The sequence below is a fragment of the Sitophilus oryzae genome, unplaced genomic scaffold, assembly GCF_002938485.1.
Source record: "Sitophilus oryzae breed Bouriz unplaced genomic scaffold, Soryzae_2.0 scaffold_172_pilon_pilon, whole genome shotgun sequence".
Classification (NCBI taxonomy): Eukaryota; Metazoa; Arthropoda; class Insecta; order Coleoptera; family Curculionidae; genus Sitophilus; species Sitophilus oryzae.
The window spans coordinates 9,960,057-9,974,439 of NW_022146424.1; the positions used below are offsets into that span (position 1 = coordinate 9,960,057).

At 30.9% G+C, this 14,383-nt stretch overlaps 1 protein-coding gene and 1 long non-coding RNA gene across 2 annotated transcripts; one reads left to right on the forward strand and one right to left on the reverse strand.

Annotated features, from left to right (window-relative positions):
• LOC115881654 lies at positions 1–3,299 on the reverse strand. Its single transcript, XR_004050065.1, has 2 exons — positions 3,222–3,299; positions 1–513 (listed from the first exon to the last, which is right to left on the reverse strand). It is a non-coding gene; the product is annotated as an uncharacterized LOC115881654 (long non-coding RNA).
• A 731-nt stretch (positions 3,300–4,030) lies between these two features.
• Positions 4,031–6,366, forward strand: LOC115881578. The gene is made up of 10 exons (XM_030899121.1): positions 4,031–4,333; positions 4,386–4,552; positions 4,605–4,702; positions 4,754–4,885; positions 4,955–5,086; positions 5,129–5,368; positions 5,439–5,643; positions 5,697–5,926; positions 5,977–6,108; positions 6,176–6,366. The coding sequence occupies exons 1-10, from the start codon at positions 4,081–4,083 to the stop codon at positions 6,318–6,320; spliced, it is 1,734 nt and encodes a 577-aa protein (XP_030754981.1). The 5' UTR covers positions 4,031–4,080; the 3' UTR covers positions 6,321–6,366.
• Positions 6,367–14,383: the final 8,017 nt, after the last annotated feature.

Here is a 14,383-nt window from a genome sequence, read left to right on the forward strand (position 1 = left end):
TGGAGTGGACTGTTTATTTACCTAGGAAACGGAACTCCTGGCTCTTTCTTATCGATGCGGCTTTACACTTGAAGGCTGAACAATGCTGAACAACTAATCACCATTGTAGTAAAGATTATACAAAGTTCACTACACACAAAATATTAAAAATCGCTAAAATTGTAGCTGATGACTAGCTGGTGACTCACTCGTTACATCCAAAAAATGGCGCCTAACATATACAGCATCCATGGAGAGAGTCCATGGATTTGAATGTTCGAGAGTATACTTTTTGGACGAGGTACCTATTTGCAGCAATGACTTGAAAGCAACAATTGAAAGCAGAAACCATCTTGCGGTATTGTTCATATTCCAATATTGGTTGCTCCAGGTTTTGCTCTTTTTTGGCACACACTTTCATTGAAAAACAGGGTAAAATCGGTAAGTTTTTCTTAAAATTATATCTCTGACCTGTACCACATCTTCCCCAAAAAAATACCCTCATTTCTCTCCATTTTACTTAATGTATTGTATCTGTAATAAAATATTAAAAAATGTTTTACGTCTACATACTTTCTTCACAGATTACATTAAAAAAAAAAGATAAACAATATTAAAGATTAGTAATAAAAAATATATTATACAGGGTCCGGCAATAATGCGTCGGGTATCTGTAGCTCCTAGAATAAAAAACTTGAGAATTTTGTTTAAGTGCAGATCTAAAGTATGTTCTAAGATGTATTGCAGGAAAATATTTTAACTTCTATAGGGTGGCTCAAAAAAGTGTGAGTGTATCGTGATATTTTTTTAATGGAACACCCTGTATATTATTGAATTTTTGGCTTCTTTTCAGATAACTTTACATAATCCTAAGATATGAGTAAATATATTTCGATAGTTTCAGAGATATTAATAAATAAATCAAAAATATATATTTTTCAGCTTTTCTTAAAAAAACTATTAACAATACAAGAACTGTTCTGAAATCAAAACTATGTTAGATATTTACTTTAGATGGACTGTACTTACTTTGCTATAAATATGGTAATCGTATATCATACAGGATGTTCAAAATTTTACGCCAAACCTTCTAAAATTTAAAATAATTTTATTCGTTTTTTTAAACGGAACACCCTGTATATTATTTTTTTAATAGATGGAGAATTCAAAAATGAACATTTTTTGTATTTAGAATATTTCAAAATTTTTAACGGTTTTACAGATATTCACGGTTTTATATTTCATTTCATATGGCATTTCCCATAGTAAATTTTTATCAAAGCCACCCAATGATTTTTCTCTCATATTTTACCGTTGAGAGAGCCATATGAAATACACTGCGTGTATCTACGAAACTATTAAAAACTTTTTTAAAAACTATTAAAATTTTCGAAATACTTTAAATACAACAAATGTCTATTTTTTAATTCTCCATCTAATAAAAAAATAGTATACAGGGTGTTCCATTTAAAAAAAACAATGAAAAATTATTTTATATTTTCGAAAGTTTGGCGTAGAATTTTGAACATCCTGTATGATTTAAGATTACAATATTTATAGCAAAGCTAAGTATAGACCATCTAAAGTAAATACATAATATAGTTTTGATTTCCGGACAGTTCTTGTATTTGTAATATCTTTTTTAATGAAGGTTAAGTAATATATATTTTTTATTTATTTATTAATATCTCTGAAACTATTGAAACATAATTATTCATATCTTAGAATTGTATAAAGTGATCTAAAAAGAAGCCAAAAATGCAATAATATACAGGGTGTTCCATTTAAAAAAAATCATGCCGATCCACTCACACTTTTTTGAGCCACCCTGTAGAAATTAAAATATTTGCATGAAATATATTCTAGTACATACTTTAGGTTTGCACTTAAACAAAATTCACAAGTTTTTAATTCTAGGAGCTACAGCTGCCCGATGCACTATTGGCGAACCCTGTATAAATCGTACATTTGATCTATCAGATTTATTCCCAAACTGAAAATAAATTGATTTAAATTAGTACCTAATCAGTTTATTTTCAGACACTACTGCCGTATGATCGAGAAAAAACGGCGTCAGCGATAGCTATGAAATAAAGATCGCTGTCATTTTATAAATGTAAATTTATATGGGAAATGTCATCGATCGTCATTTCCCAGCCAACTGGGCGCCTTTTGGAATTGGAACTTTTTTTCGACCATACGGTATTATAATATCTACATAATATATAAAATGCTAATGTTTATCCGTGTCGATTACAGTTGAGGGTTGGAACCTTTGGTGTTACACAGCAAAATAAAAACACTAAATCACCACAATACACCAAAACACTTTTACTTTTACACTGGACGCGCAATCAACTGATAGTTTCACGGATCAACTGATAGTTTATAATCATCTGCTGATGATGCTAACATGGTTAGCGAAACGCGCGTCCAGTGTAAAAGTAAAAGTGTTTTGGTGTATTGTGGTGATTTAGTGTTTTTATTTTGCTTTTTTATCCGTGTCGTCTCTACTGAAGTAACGACTTGCTCTAGAAAGTGGCTTTTTTACTAAAAGATAACTAATTGGCTCTTCTATAAACTGTCTTCGCCGGATTTTTTGTTTTACATTTAATTAAAAAAAAATAAAAAGTATTTTTTTTCCTGATGTCGTGGCGGATGCGCCAGGCTTCAACTAGTAAAAAATATTTTTCTATGATTAGAGCAAAATTAATATAAAGTTTAACACATAGATGTCCCTCATTGAACACCAAAATAATTAGTTTTTTGCACTACAATAATAAATAATACCAAAAATCAAAGAGTTAAAACCAAAAATCAACCGACAAAATATGAAACGGAATCTAACCCAATATCTAAGTATGTACAGCTGATGAAGTAAACAAAAGTCCGCCCGTAGGCTGATCTTTTAATAGAAGGCACTGCTCCATAGTTTCCATACTTAACCCGTAATGGCGCTACACCGATATATTAAAAACAGAAACCTGTACCTACTTACTTTTACAACTTTCTATATGGTGGCGCCATAATCGTTTAGACAGTAGTTCCAAGAATTCTCACTAAGAAAATATGGCGCTGTAATCGATTAAGCGCGCCACAGAGATAAATTGAAAAGAGAGGACGTTTTTTTAAAAAGTAAATGTAAATTTTCTTATTTCAGCACTGTACAAATCACAGGTACAAAGTACAAATACATAGTAGCATGAAATATCAAACTCATTATCAAACTCAATCAAACTTACCTATTGTAGAGGTTGTTGAACGCTTCTTGTTCGTTATATCTTCTCTTTGTAGATACATTGTTAGTGTGTCACAGGTGTGTCAAGTCTAAAAAATGAGTAAATCAGTTAAGTAAAATAAAACTCATAGCTAAAACAAACAGTTAAAAAATATAAGTACACAAAACACATGTAAAGAATGTAAGATAAAGGTTAAATAAAAAATTTATCTTCTAAATGTATTATATTCAGGAATTAGTTAAATAAACTTACAGCTCAGCAAATAAAAGCAGTACACAACACAGATTTAATAACAAATAAATAACATTATAATTATTTTTACAAAAATTAGTAATTTTACCGAAATACAATCAATGGAATATTTTATAGAATTTATAAAATATTATTCTCACGAAGTAATGTTCTAAGTAGATGATATTTTATCAAACACACCATTACCTGGATCATTACATTTTATTTGTTATAGAGTATATTTTGTAAGTCTATTTAGATCTTTGAATAAGATTTAGATAAATATTTCTAAACATATCTTTTCAAAATGTTTTATCTCAGGGTGCATCCACACCATCCTAGAAAAAGCGGAACGGCGTTGTATCGGCGTAACGACCTTGAATCGATTTCCAGCAATTCTATTGGCTGAAATATTTGACAGATGAATTTGACAGATGTAATTTTTGACAGATGAATTTTTCAGCCAATAGAATTACTGAAAATCTATTCAAGGCCGTTACGCCGCGGCCGCTCCGTTTTTTCTAGGATGGTGTGGATGCACCCTCAACGAGGGTCAAACGGGACAAATGAACTAATCGACCACTATATCAGAAAGAAGAAAGAAACATAACCTCAAATTATATCTTGAAAAATGTTATCCAATAGATTTATTTTTAAATTATTAAAGTCTCCTCATATACTTAACAGATATTCTGCAAATTATTCTTCGTCATGTGAACTATCAGCTCCGTTAAAACTATCATTCGCTGCATACGAAACAGCAGCGGATACCTCTTCAGAATCACCCTTTGTTATTTTACATGGATTATTTGGTTCTAAACAAAATTGGACCAGTCTCAGTAAAGCTTATCATCAACAAACCAGTCCTCGTAGAAAGGTAATCGGTAAGTAAATTAATCTTATAATATAACATAATAACTTACTTTGAAAATGTAGCACTAGACTTGCGAAATCATGGAGATAGTCCTCACACATCTCAACACTCGTACGAATATTTGGCGGAAGATGTACAACACTTTTTAAGAGACCATGGGATTGAAAAAATTGCTCTTATGGGACATTCAATGGGTGGCAGATGTGCAATGTTATTCGCACTGCAATATGTGGGTATTAACTCATCTATTCGGCCTGTTTAATATGATAAAGCTGTTTTAGCCAGAACTTGTAGAGAAACTTATTATTGTAGATATATCTCCAGTAACCACAAGCCCAAATTTACATGAGCTCCCAAATTTATTCAATTTCATGAATAGGTAAATATCAGTTATGTTCTCTAAAAATATATATACACTATCCGATTCTAGTGTTAAAATGCCAGAAAATATTCCTTTAAGTCAAGCTCGAAATATAGTGGATAAACAGCTTTCTGAATACATCCTGGATAAATCTTTGAGGGCATTCTTGTTAACAAACTTAATACAAACTGATCAGCAGAGGTTCGTTGTTTCTAAATAGATTCAAAAGCATTCCCACTGATTAGAAGATTAACTGATTGAATTTTGTAGATACAAATGGAGGATTAACATACCAGCTTTATTGTCCAATTTTCAAAATATTGCCAGATTTCCACCTATAGAAGACTTGCTATATGAAGGAAATACATTATTTATTGGAGGAGCAAAGTCAGATTACATAGAGTGAGTATAAACATAAATAACTTATTGTCATTTTGAATTGACATCTATACTTCAAAAAATGAGGGTTCAAAATTCTTGTAGAATCTTATTTAATTTAATTATAAATAGAAATAAGGGCAAATTAGTTAGTTTTGAGAATTCAAAAAATGTAACTGATTTAGCATATGCGTCATATCAAAGTACAGACACATCTTTACAGGAATTAAATAAAAAATCACCCCCTTTAGTCTTGGTACATGGATTATTAGGATCTAAGGGGAATTTCCATGGCTTGTGTAAGAGGTAATAATTTTAAAAATGACTTACTAGATGAGATGTTATCTTCATGCGAATAATAATTTTAAATCATAAGATATCATGAGGGTAGTGATCCAAAAAGAGATGTGTTTGCTGTTGATCTAAGAAATCATGGAGATTCTGCTCACATACCAGGCAACACTTATGATGATTTAGTAATGGATATAGTGAAATTTTTGCAGACCATGCACTTAAAGAAAGTATCTTTAATAGGTCATGATATTGGAGGAAGAGTTGGAATGTTATTTGCACTGAAATATGTATTGGATATAGTGTTTATTAAACCTATATCATTCATTTTAAATATTTACAGCCTGAGTTAGTGGAAAGACTAGTGGTTACAGATGTGTCTCCAATATCAACTAGCCACAATTTCAAAGCTATTCCAGAAGTACTTAAAGCCCTAAAAACTCTCCAGTTTCCCAAAAATTTAGGATTACCTCAAGCTAAGGCATTGGTTGCTAGTCATTTAGCTAAGTTAGTTAAAGATAAGGGATTGATGGCGTTTGTTCTAACTAATTTGGTACAGACTGCTGAAGGAAGGTATCTCATCAAAGAACGTAAAATCTTGTATTTTATTTAAAAATTTTCAGTTATATCTGGAGGTTTAATTTGAAAATGTTACTGGAATACTTTGACGAGTTGGCTTCTTTTCCCGATTTACATAACATCATTTTTGAAGGGCCCGTTTTATTTATAGGCGGATCTAAATCTGATTACATACAGTAAAAAAAGTTTTTTTCTTAAAGACTTTTTGTGTTATAATTGATTACGTTTTTTTTTGTTTTACAGAAAAAGTGATTATCCTAAAATCTTAAAGCTGTTCCCTAATGCCGAGTTGAAGTACATCGAAGGGGCGGGTCATTGGGTTCATTCAGAGAAACCAAACGATTTTCTGAAACTTACTTTAGATTTTCTGAACCAAAAAAATAGATAACCTTGTTCTGTTGATATCTTTATTGTTGAATAAATGTTTTAATGTTTTTGGATATTTTAGTTAAAACATTGTAAGTAAGAGCCCTCATCATTTTTTTAATGTTTTTAAAGCTTCTCTTGAACTCTGGATAATGTTTTTCATTAGACGGTAAGACATGTAGTAACTTGTGTCTAGCCCCAGCAGGGAACCAGCCCGACCGATCACGTTAGAGTTTTTGACAAAAACCAATGAATTAACACACTCCAAATAACCACGCTAACCAACCTGATTGGTCAAGCTTAATAGTTGCCTGCTGGGGCTAGACACTTCTCATGTAGAATAGGAGAATTTTTGACAGTAACAGTAGTGACCTGTCATTTTACATTATAGGTAAATTGTATTTTCTGTTATTTTTTGGATGTCGTCTGTCGACATACTCCCTCGACCTTTAGAGAGGCTAGTTAAATTGAAGTGCGATTTTTTTATTCTTAATCTAAAGTGCGATTATATTGTTAATTCTTTTGGAAGGGGTATAATTCTATCCATGTATTCATGCATTGTGGGCGGAAAAAGGACTCTAGGGTGGGGATCATTGACGGTTCTGTTTAACAATTCATTTGATTTTGATTTAAAATTTTGTAGATTTTTGTCTTTACTGAGCTATTTCATGTTATTATTTATTCTACTACTGATAGTTGTATAAAGGTAGTAAATCTATGTGGAAATTGTGGCAGAACTTAAATTAACAGTGACACTATCGCGATTTATCGAAAAAGACTGTAAAATAGTTGGTTGTGTGGCGTGCGGTAGATCTCGGTCAAAAATCGAGTGATATAATGGAATAACTTTTCGCTAGTAAGTGACTATATAATATACACATACATGTAGTAAACCGATCATTTATGAAATTCATTTAAATTAACTAATTACATACTTTTTCTTGCATTTTTGCTTTTATTTACTACTTGCTACTTGTCAAAGGTCAAAGAATTTAGATACGTCAATTTGACTTACCTGATTCAGTAGCGTATCGGATGTTTGTGTTAATAAATAATTATTATAACATCTATTTTTATTAGAATTATCTATTTTTATAACAATTTTAATAACTACCAACGTTTATTCACAACGTAAAATAAAACAACAAATTATTGAGTCTATCCTACATCATAGTTTTACACTTTTTAAATAAAATTAAAACGGCACTGATTAAACGGAATTTAAGTCGGCCATATTTGAGTCCCATTGCGGTTGACCTAAGTTTTTTGATATGCTCCTTCCTTAATCTTTTTATCCAAAGGGTAAATTATAGGAAAGATACAACACCATACCTGATTTAAAATATCCATAATATACACATAAGAAACCCCCATTGTTTGTTATATATTATCATATGATCGAAGAAAGGCGTCAAGTTGACTAAGAAATGACGTTAGATGACATTCATCTTATTTACATATAAAATGTCAACTTTGACGCCGGCTTTTTTGGTATTCACTCGCATGACAGTATATGATTTGAAAACCTAAGACGATGGATAAACAATTACCTAGTTGATAAGATTGATTTAGAAAATGTTACAACAGGGTTTATGAAAAATAAAACTCACATCGCTTAAACTATAAATATCATTATTAAAATTTTTCTGTGCTCAGTATTTACAATTGTACAATATATAATAAAATCTCAATTTTTTACAACTTACAAATATTAAACATGGCTTATATTCTACAAGTTAAGTTTATTATTTAAAAATGAATATTTTCAACGCTCGTCTAAATCGTTGACAAGTAATATGGACAAAATGGTATTGAGGAATCTATTTATTGACATGTTAACGATGTAAATATCAAAACTGACGATCCAGATACATAAAAAAATTATCCCATTAAAATATTCCGAAAATAAATTTATTGTCCTATCCCAATTTGGAAATTTTTATTTTTCATATTCATATATTTATTTGTTTTTTGAGCAATTTAGTACATTTTCTCATCTATCTGGATACAGGCAAATATTGTCCATTTCCAAAACGAAATTAAAACTTATAAAGCTATTTATATTAAGAATAATAATCCGTCGTATATGATTTTTTAACCTTTAACCTTTTTTTGCTCACAGCCTACTAGATTTATTTAAAGGTCGACAAATAAAGGTTTCTTTTTAGGAAGCTTACTATACAGTGTGTCCGCGAGAAAAATTCAGGCCACCAAAAGTACTTTTAGATATATAGTATACAATAGAAAAAATATATTATTTCATTTTTTTTTTAATAAAAAAGGAAAAAATACTATTTCTTTTCGATATGTACAAAGAGAGTCGACGAATATTATAAAAAAGGATAAAAAATAATGTTCCAGAGAAAAAAAAACAAGATTCACACGCATTGAAGATACTGCATATAAAATTTTGTTAAAATGCACCTATGAAATTTAATATTAGGAGTTTTATAACAATAATTTCTTCATTGAATCTTGTTAATTGTGTATATAAGTAGTTTCTGAGATACAGCCGGCGTCCATTCTTAGTTGGCCACCCGGTACACTTCAAAGTATTCTTATTTGTGACACAAAATTTCTATCTATATAGATAAAAATTTGAGTGTAAAATACTATTTTATGAAGAACTATTATTTATGTGTATCTATTAATTAGTTTTTTTTTTGGAATATTAGCACTACAGGTCCAAAAGTTTCTTTGTACACGAAAAGAAATGTTAACAAAAATATACAAATTATACTTTACAGATACCCTGTTAAAAACCCAACAACTAAGGAGCAAAAGCAAAATTACAAGAAATGAACAAGACTTGTGACATAAAAAACACCAACGAAATCCATATTGATACATTTTATTAGGTAATTACTATACACGGTGTCCAAAACATATATTCTAACTCTTATAAAATCTGATCAGGCAACAACACGATTAATATTAAAACTGCGGAATGAAAAAAATAATTTTAATACTAAATGCAATATTGTTCATATTTGGTACTACTGATTTTGGACACCATATAAAGAAAAAGGCACCAACTGTTGACTGGTACTAGTACAATTCCAGTCAAAATTTTAACGTGATATGTATCTCACTTTCAATATTATTCTTTGTGTGCTCACTGTGCACCACACAACACATGTCAAAAACGCGGAGTGGGACTCTGACTAGAGTTAGTGACGTCACCGGACTCAAGAGAGGCAGTTTTCGCACTTCCAAATAGGTAATTAATATTTTTTCCGGTTTTCGTGCGTTCGTGAGTAATCAATGTGTTTACTACAATTAGATGTACTGAACAATGAAAGAAGAGTAAATCTTTTCCCAAGGGCATGAAGTAAAGCGTCGGATTAAGTGGTTATATAATAAATACTTCATATTTTTCTCTCTCCTGCCTATAAGATAGCGAAATCGATTCACTCGTAGACATGTGAATATCGACCAAAGACTATCTGTTGCCGATAATAGTGATGAGTGAAATATCGGTAACTGTGACTTTGTCACTGATATTCTATAATCACAGTAACGGTCTGTGACTGATTTGAAAATAAACGGTGACTTGCTAAAGCGTGACGATTACAGTTAATTGTGATTTCTCTGGTAACGAGAAAATACTTCACAGAGCGGGACGTCGCGCGTCGCGAACGCAGCTGCCGATGGCGCCGGTCGTGACTCAGTTCACAGTCACGAGTCACGACGTACGTCTCATAGGATAGATATCTGACAAAGTGATCTAAAGACAGTGACTGTTAGAAGTGATTTAATTTTTATGTATTTTATATTTTATTACTATTTTTTATCACTACGAATCGGTTTGGTTCCTTTTTAGTATAGCAGGTTTTTTTTAAAGCCAAACATAAAGTTTTACCTTTATACTGTTTATTTTTTTTAGAAACTTCATTTTTTATATATTTCGTTTATTTTAATACAAAGGAAAATATTTGTTGTTTAATGTATTACTTATCTCGTGTTGTTAAGTTTCGTTCGTTATGGTTATGAGCATATTGCATATTTTATTCTTCTCCCGTTGGTTTCTTTTAATATTTTTTTTTTATTTTTATTTTTTAATATACCTTTTACACACTGTCTAGTGTTTTCTATTTCAGCGGCCTTGGATAAAGGACAACTAAAAATTAGTATAACAACAACAGAATCGTATCATTCGTATCGTATCTTATATTTTAGCCGTGGTTGTGCTTTCGGATTCATAATCATAAAGTCGCAGTCACAGTTAAGAGTCACAGATAATACAAAGTCGCTGACACAGGTAAGCCTGTGAACAGAAAATCACGGTTTGGCTCATCACTAGCCGATAATGTATATCTTAAATTTGAACTCAACCTATACATATACCGACAAATGTACCTACTACACTTCAATATGAGTAGTTTTGAACAAATCATTAATAAATTGTGATTTTGGAAGAGCTTTAAAGGTGCAGATAATTTAACCTAAAAAATGCCACAGTTCAGAAATCACTCTGTATATAGATTATGACAGTGGGAAAGGAATTTTAAAACAGCTACTCGTTTAAAAAAGCTACTTGCATATCCTACACAGGGTGTAAAAAAATAGTTTACCAAACTTTACTGTTTATAGATAAAAATAAGACTAAATATTAGTGATGGGAAAAACCAATTAATTTGAATAATCGAGTACTCGAGTATCAAGCGATTGCAATAACCGAGTGATCACTCGAGCGAAATATCGCTCGTATTTAAAAATACGGTTTTTTGTCCGTCGCATGTTGTAAGTGCTAAAACCAATGGTGATAGTGTAAAAATCCGTAACAGTTCCGAAAGAGTACTTTACATTAGGGTAGAAGGTAGTTTCTCACAAATCGTCGGTGAAATGTGATACACTGTTAATTCCATTATTCCTAATTTTACAGGAGAGCAAAAAAACGGTATAAAAATATATATACATGTAGGAGGTATATTCCTGCGTTAATATGATAAAGAGATAAGAATTTTATTTGCTGGGGAACAATAAAACTCAATATTTCGTGTTACTTCATTTTTTTCAGACACAATAGGGAGATAGCAGATATTCGTCTTGCAGAAATAAGAAATAAAAATATATTTCTGGAGATAGCAACCTTTATTGTTTGAAAATTTGAAAATGAAATTGAATATTTCATTTTCAAAATTTCAATGCCCTAACAATTTACTACCCAAACAGATTTAGAAATAATCAATTAAATTTAAAAAGAAATATGATATTCATAACCATATATTTATAATATCGTCGGTCTGGAAGCAAAATACACAAGTCCAAAAACGAATATATTTTGAATGCATTTTTAATGAGCTAAAATAGCGCCAATTTGGACTTAATGAATATGAAAATAATTCACAAATTTAACTTATAGTTCTTAGAAGGTATGGTAGATTTTTCCTGGATATAGCTCTATATTCTGGAAGAAATCTAGTAAAATGATATTACATTGGCCACTTGCAAATTTCTCGAATTTTATTGACCGGCTGCTTAGCCTAATTTTTTTAAGAGAACGGTAGCAAGCCGAACTTGGAAAACAGTGAAGTTGTTATCGGTAAAATAGTTGCGTGATTTTATTAAATTTTTATTATTTTTCTCCTTAATTTTTTAATTTTTATAGATTATGTCTCGTTTACGTGGAAAAACGTTGAAAAAAAAATTGATTAGGTACTTTGGAAATTTTTGTACAAGTAAGGAATATTATTACTAACAATATTAAAATAAACAATATTATTTAGAATATTTATAGCACGCCCATGAATTGCCCGTGTAGAGATAACTTTGTTTCTCCCCTTTTCCTTTACGGATACCCTGTATTTACAGAGAGGATCGACGCAGGATCGGACTTGCCATACAATCAGGTTGGCGATTGCCAGCCGGGCCCCAGCCTTCGCGGGCTCCCCTAGTAGTTCATTATTTATTCTTAAATAGAAATGAAACAGAAAAAAGTGACGGTAATATTCTGAGGTTATCCCGAAAACGTTTTTTTTTAATTAACAATATTTGCATTGCAATTTGGGTGCATTGGATTTTGGTTTACTTTACATTACGGGTAGTTTCCTGATTTCTATATATAATAGAGAAAAACTGACCAAAACGTATACGCAAAAAAGCTATACCCGGGCCCCTCCTCACAATACCACCCGCGCCCCTCTAGCCTAGTCCGACCCTGGATCGACGTACTGTACTAAAGAAACATACAAGTAAGGAATTCGCGTATTTGCTTCAGCGTGATCGTAACGGAAGTTATGGAGATAATAGCATTTCGGCGGCTATTTCAGATCACTGGGAGTTAGCAGATTAGATATTATTGAGTTAAAATAACAATTTTAACTATCTTTCTAATGGTGTAAAAAAAACTTATTCACGTAAAAAATGGAGTCAGGTTATCACGTTTCACTGACAAAATTTTCTTTATTTTAATGGATACAGTAACTTCAACATATGTGACATAAAAAGCTAGGTTGATGATGAGATGCGAAGAATTTTTTGGTAGGTAACTAATAGGAAGTTGAATGGTGAGCATTTTTGCAAATAAATTAAGTGCAGTTACGTACTAAATATGTTCTAAAAATACAATATATTACATTTCAAGTAAAGGCTGTAACTATGACTTGTTCCATATACCTATTTGAAAGTGTGAAAACAAATTTAATTAGATATAGCGGCTAACTGCTGTTTAAAAAAAAATATTCTTCTCATATGCCCATCTGGTTCTATAATTTAGAATGCAGTTATTCCAGGCACTTTTCGACTTGTAATTATTATAGAAAAAATTTTAAATATTATTTTGCGGAATTATAAAATACTATTCTGCGTAATCACTAAAAACTGGATAAAAATAACAAAATACACACGTACACACAGAAAAAGAAAAAAAAAACAAAAAATGTATTAGAACAAATCAACAAATTATACAAACTTACCAGCTATATAGCGAATATACAAAAATTTATTTTTGATATTGTAGCAAAAGGAACTTACTGTTTCTATTCATATGCCATATGATCAAAAAAAACGACGCTAGAGCTGATCTCGATATTATGATCGCTGTTAATTTGTATATTAAATTATATGGAAAACGTCATCGATTGCAATTTCCAAGCCAAGATGACACCGTTTTTTTCGATCATATGGTATTAGTTTCACGTCATGCGGTCATAGCGGGTTTTATATCCCGCAACACCTATCACTACTACAAAAAATTAAAGACACTGAAATATATATTTTTTTATATGCATTAACTTACTTCTCAATACAAAGTGTTCTTGCAATAGTTTATTTTTTTTTTTGAAAATATTTATTTAAATAGGGCGACCAGCGAGCCGGCGCCGGCTCAAGGAAAGCAAACCACCTTGAGTGTATTTGCCTTGTACCTACATAAACTGTAGGTCCCATGTACTTGTCAAACACTGATGACACACATCACAAGTACATGCGAGAGGTAGCCTACGCTCTGTATAGAATATGGCAATGTAAGATTTAATTATTTCTTTATTTTAAATAATAAATATAATAATAGGAGAAAAGTATTCATAGTGTAGATGAATTTGTATTACAGGTAAAAAAATATAAAGTCTTTAAAATATACTAAATTAATATTTCACTTATTCATAGTTACTCATTGTAGTGCCACCACAGTTAATAAAATTGTCAAAAATAAAATAAAAAATAGTTCGTAAAATAGTCGTTTTAAAAATATAGCTTTGATAAAAAATGAAATAAATAAATATGTATCTATAAGGCCCATTTGGTTAAAAAATATATTGATTTGATAATAATTGATCTGTTGGAAAGAACAAAATAAAATTTTCCATTAAATGACTAAAAATTTTATAGAATATTTGGTAAAAAAATATAAGTGTCGAAGAGAAAAGGGAATACCTTTTTCAGATAATCAATTTTGCTGGTGCTTTTGTTAAGATCCGATCACTTAAAGCTGTGTTATTCCTTGTCCTACAATATCGCTTTGCCACAGAATACTTTAACTAAACAGAAGCGACAGGAAGCATCGGCCCTTTTGAAGCATGTGCACCAAATTTTTTAACCGTTAAGTTAAATGTGATAGTTAAACAAATTTGTATACTGAAAAAA

Excerpts from the sequence above, each read along its gene's own strand:
- LOC115881578 (XM_030899121.1), top strand. The coding sequence starts at position 4,081 with ATGTTATCCAATAGATTTATTTTTAAATTATTAAAGTCTCCTCATATA. Across the intron at positions 5,087-5,128 it reads GCAAAGTCAGATTACATAGA|ATCTATACTTCAAAAAATGA; the intron begins GTGAGTATAAAC and ends TTTTGAATTGAC. Across the intron at positions 5,369-5,438 it reads TTCCATGGCTTGTGTAAGAG|ATATCATGAGGGTAGTGATC; the intron begins GTAATAATTTTA and ends TTAAATCATAAG.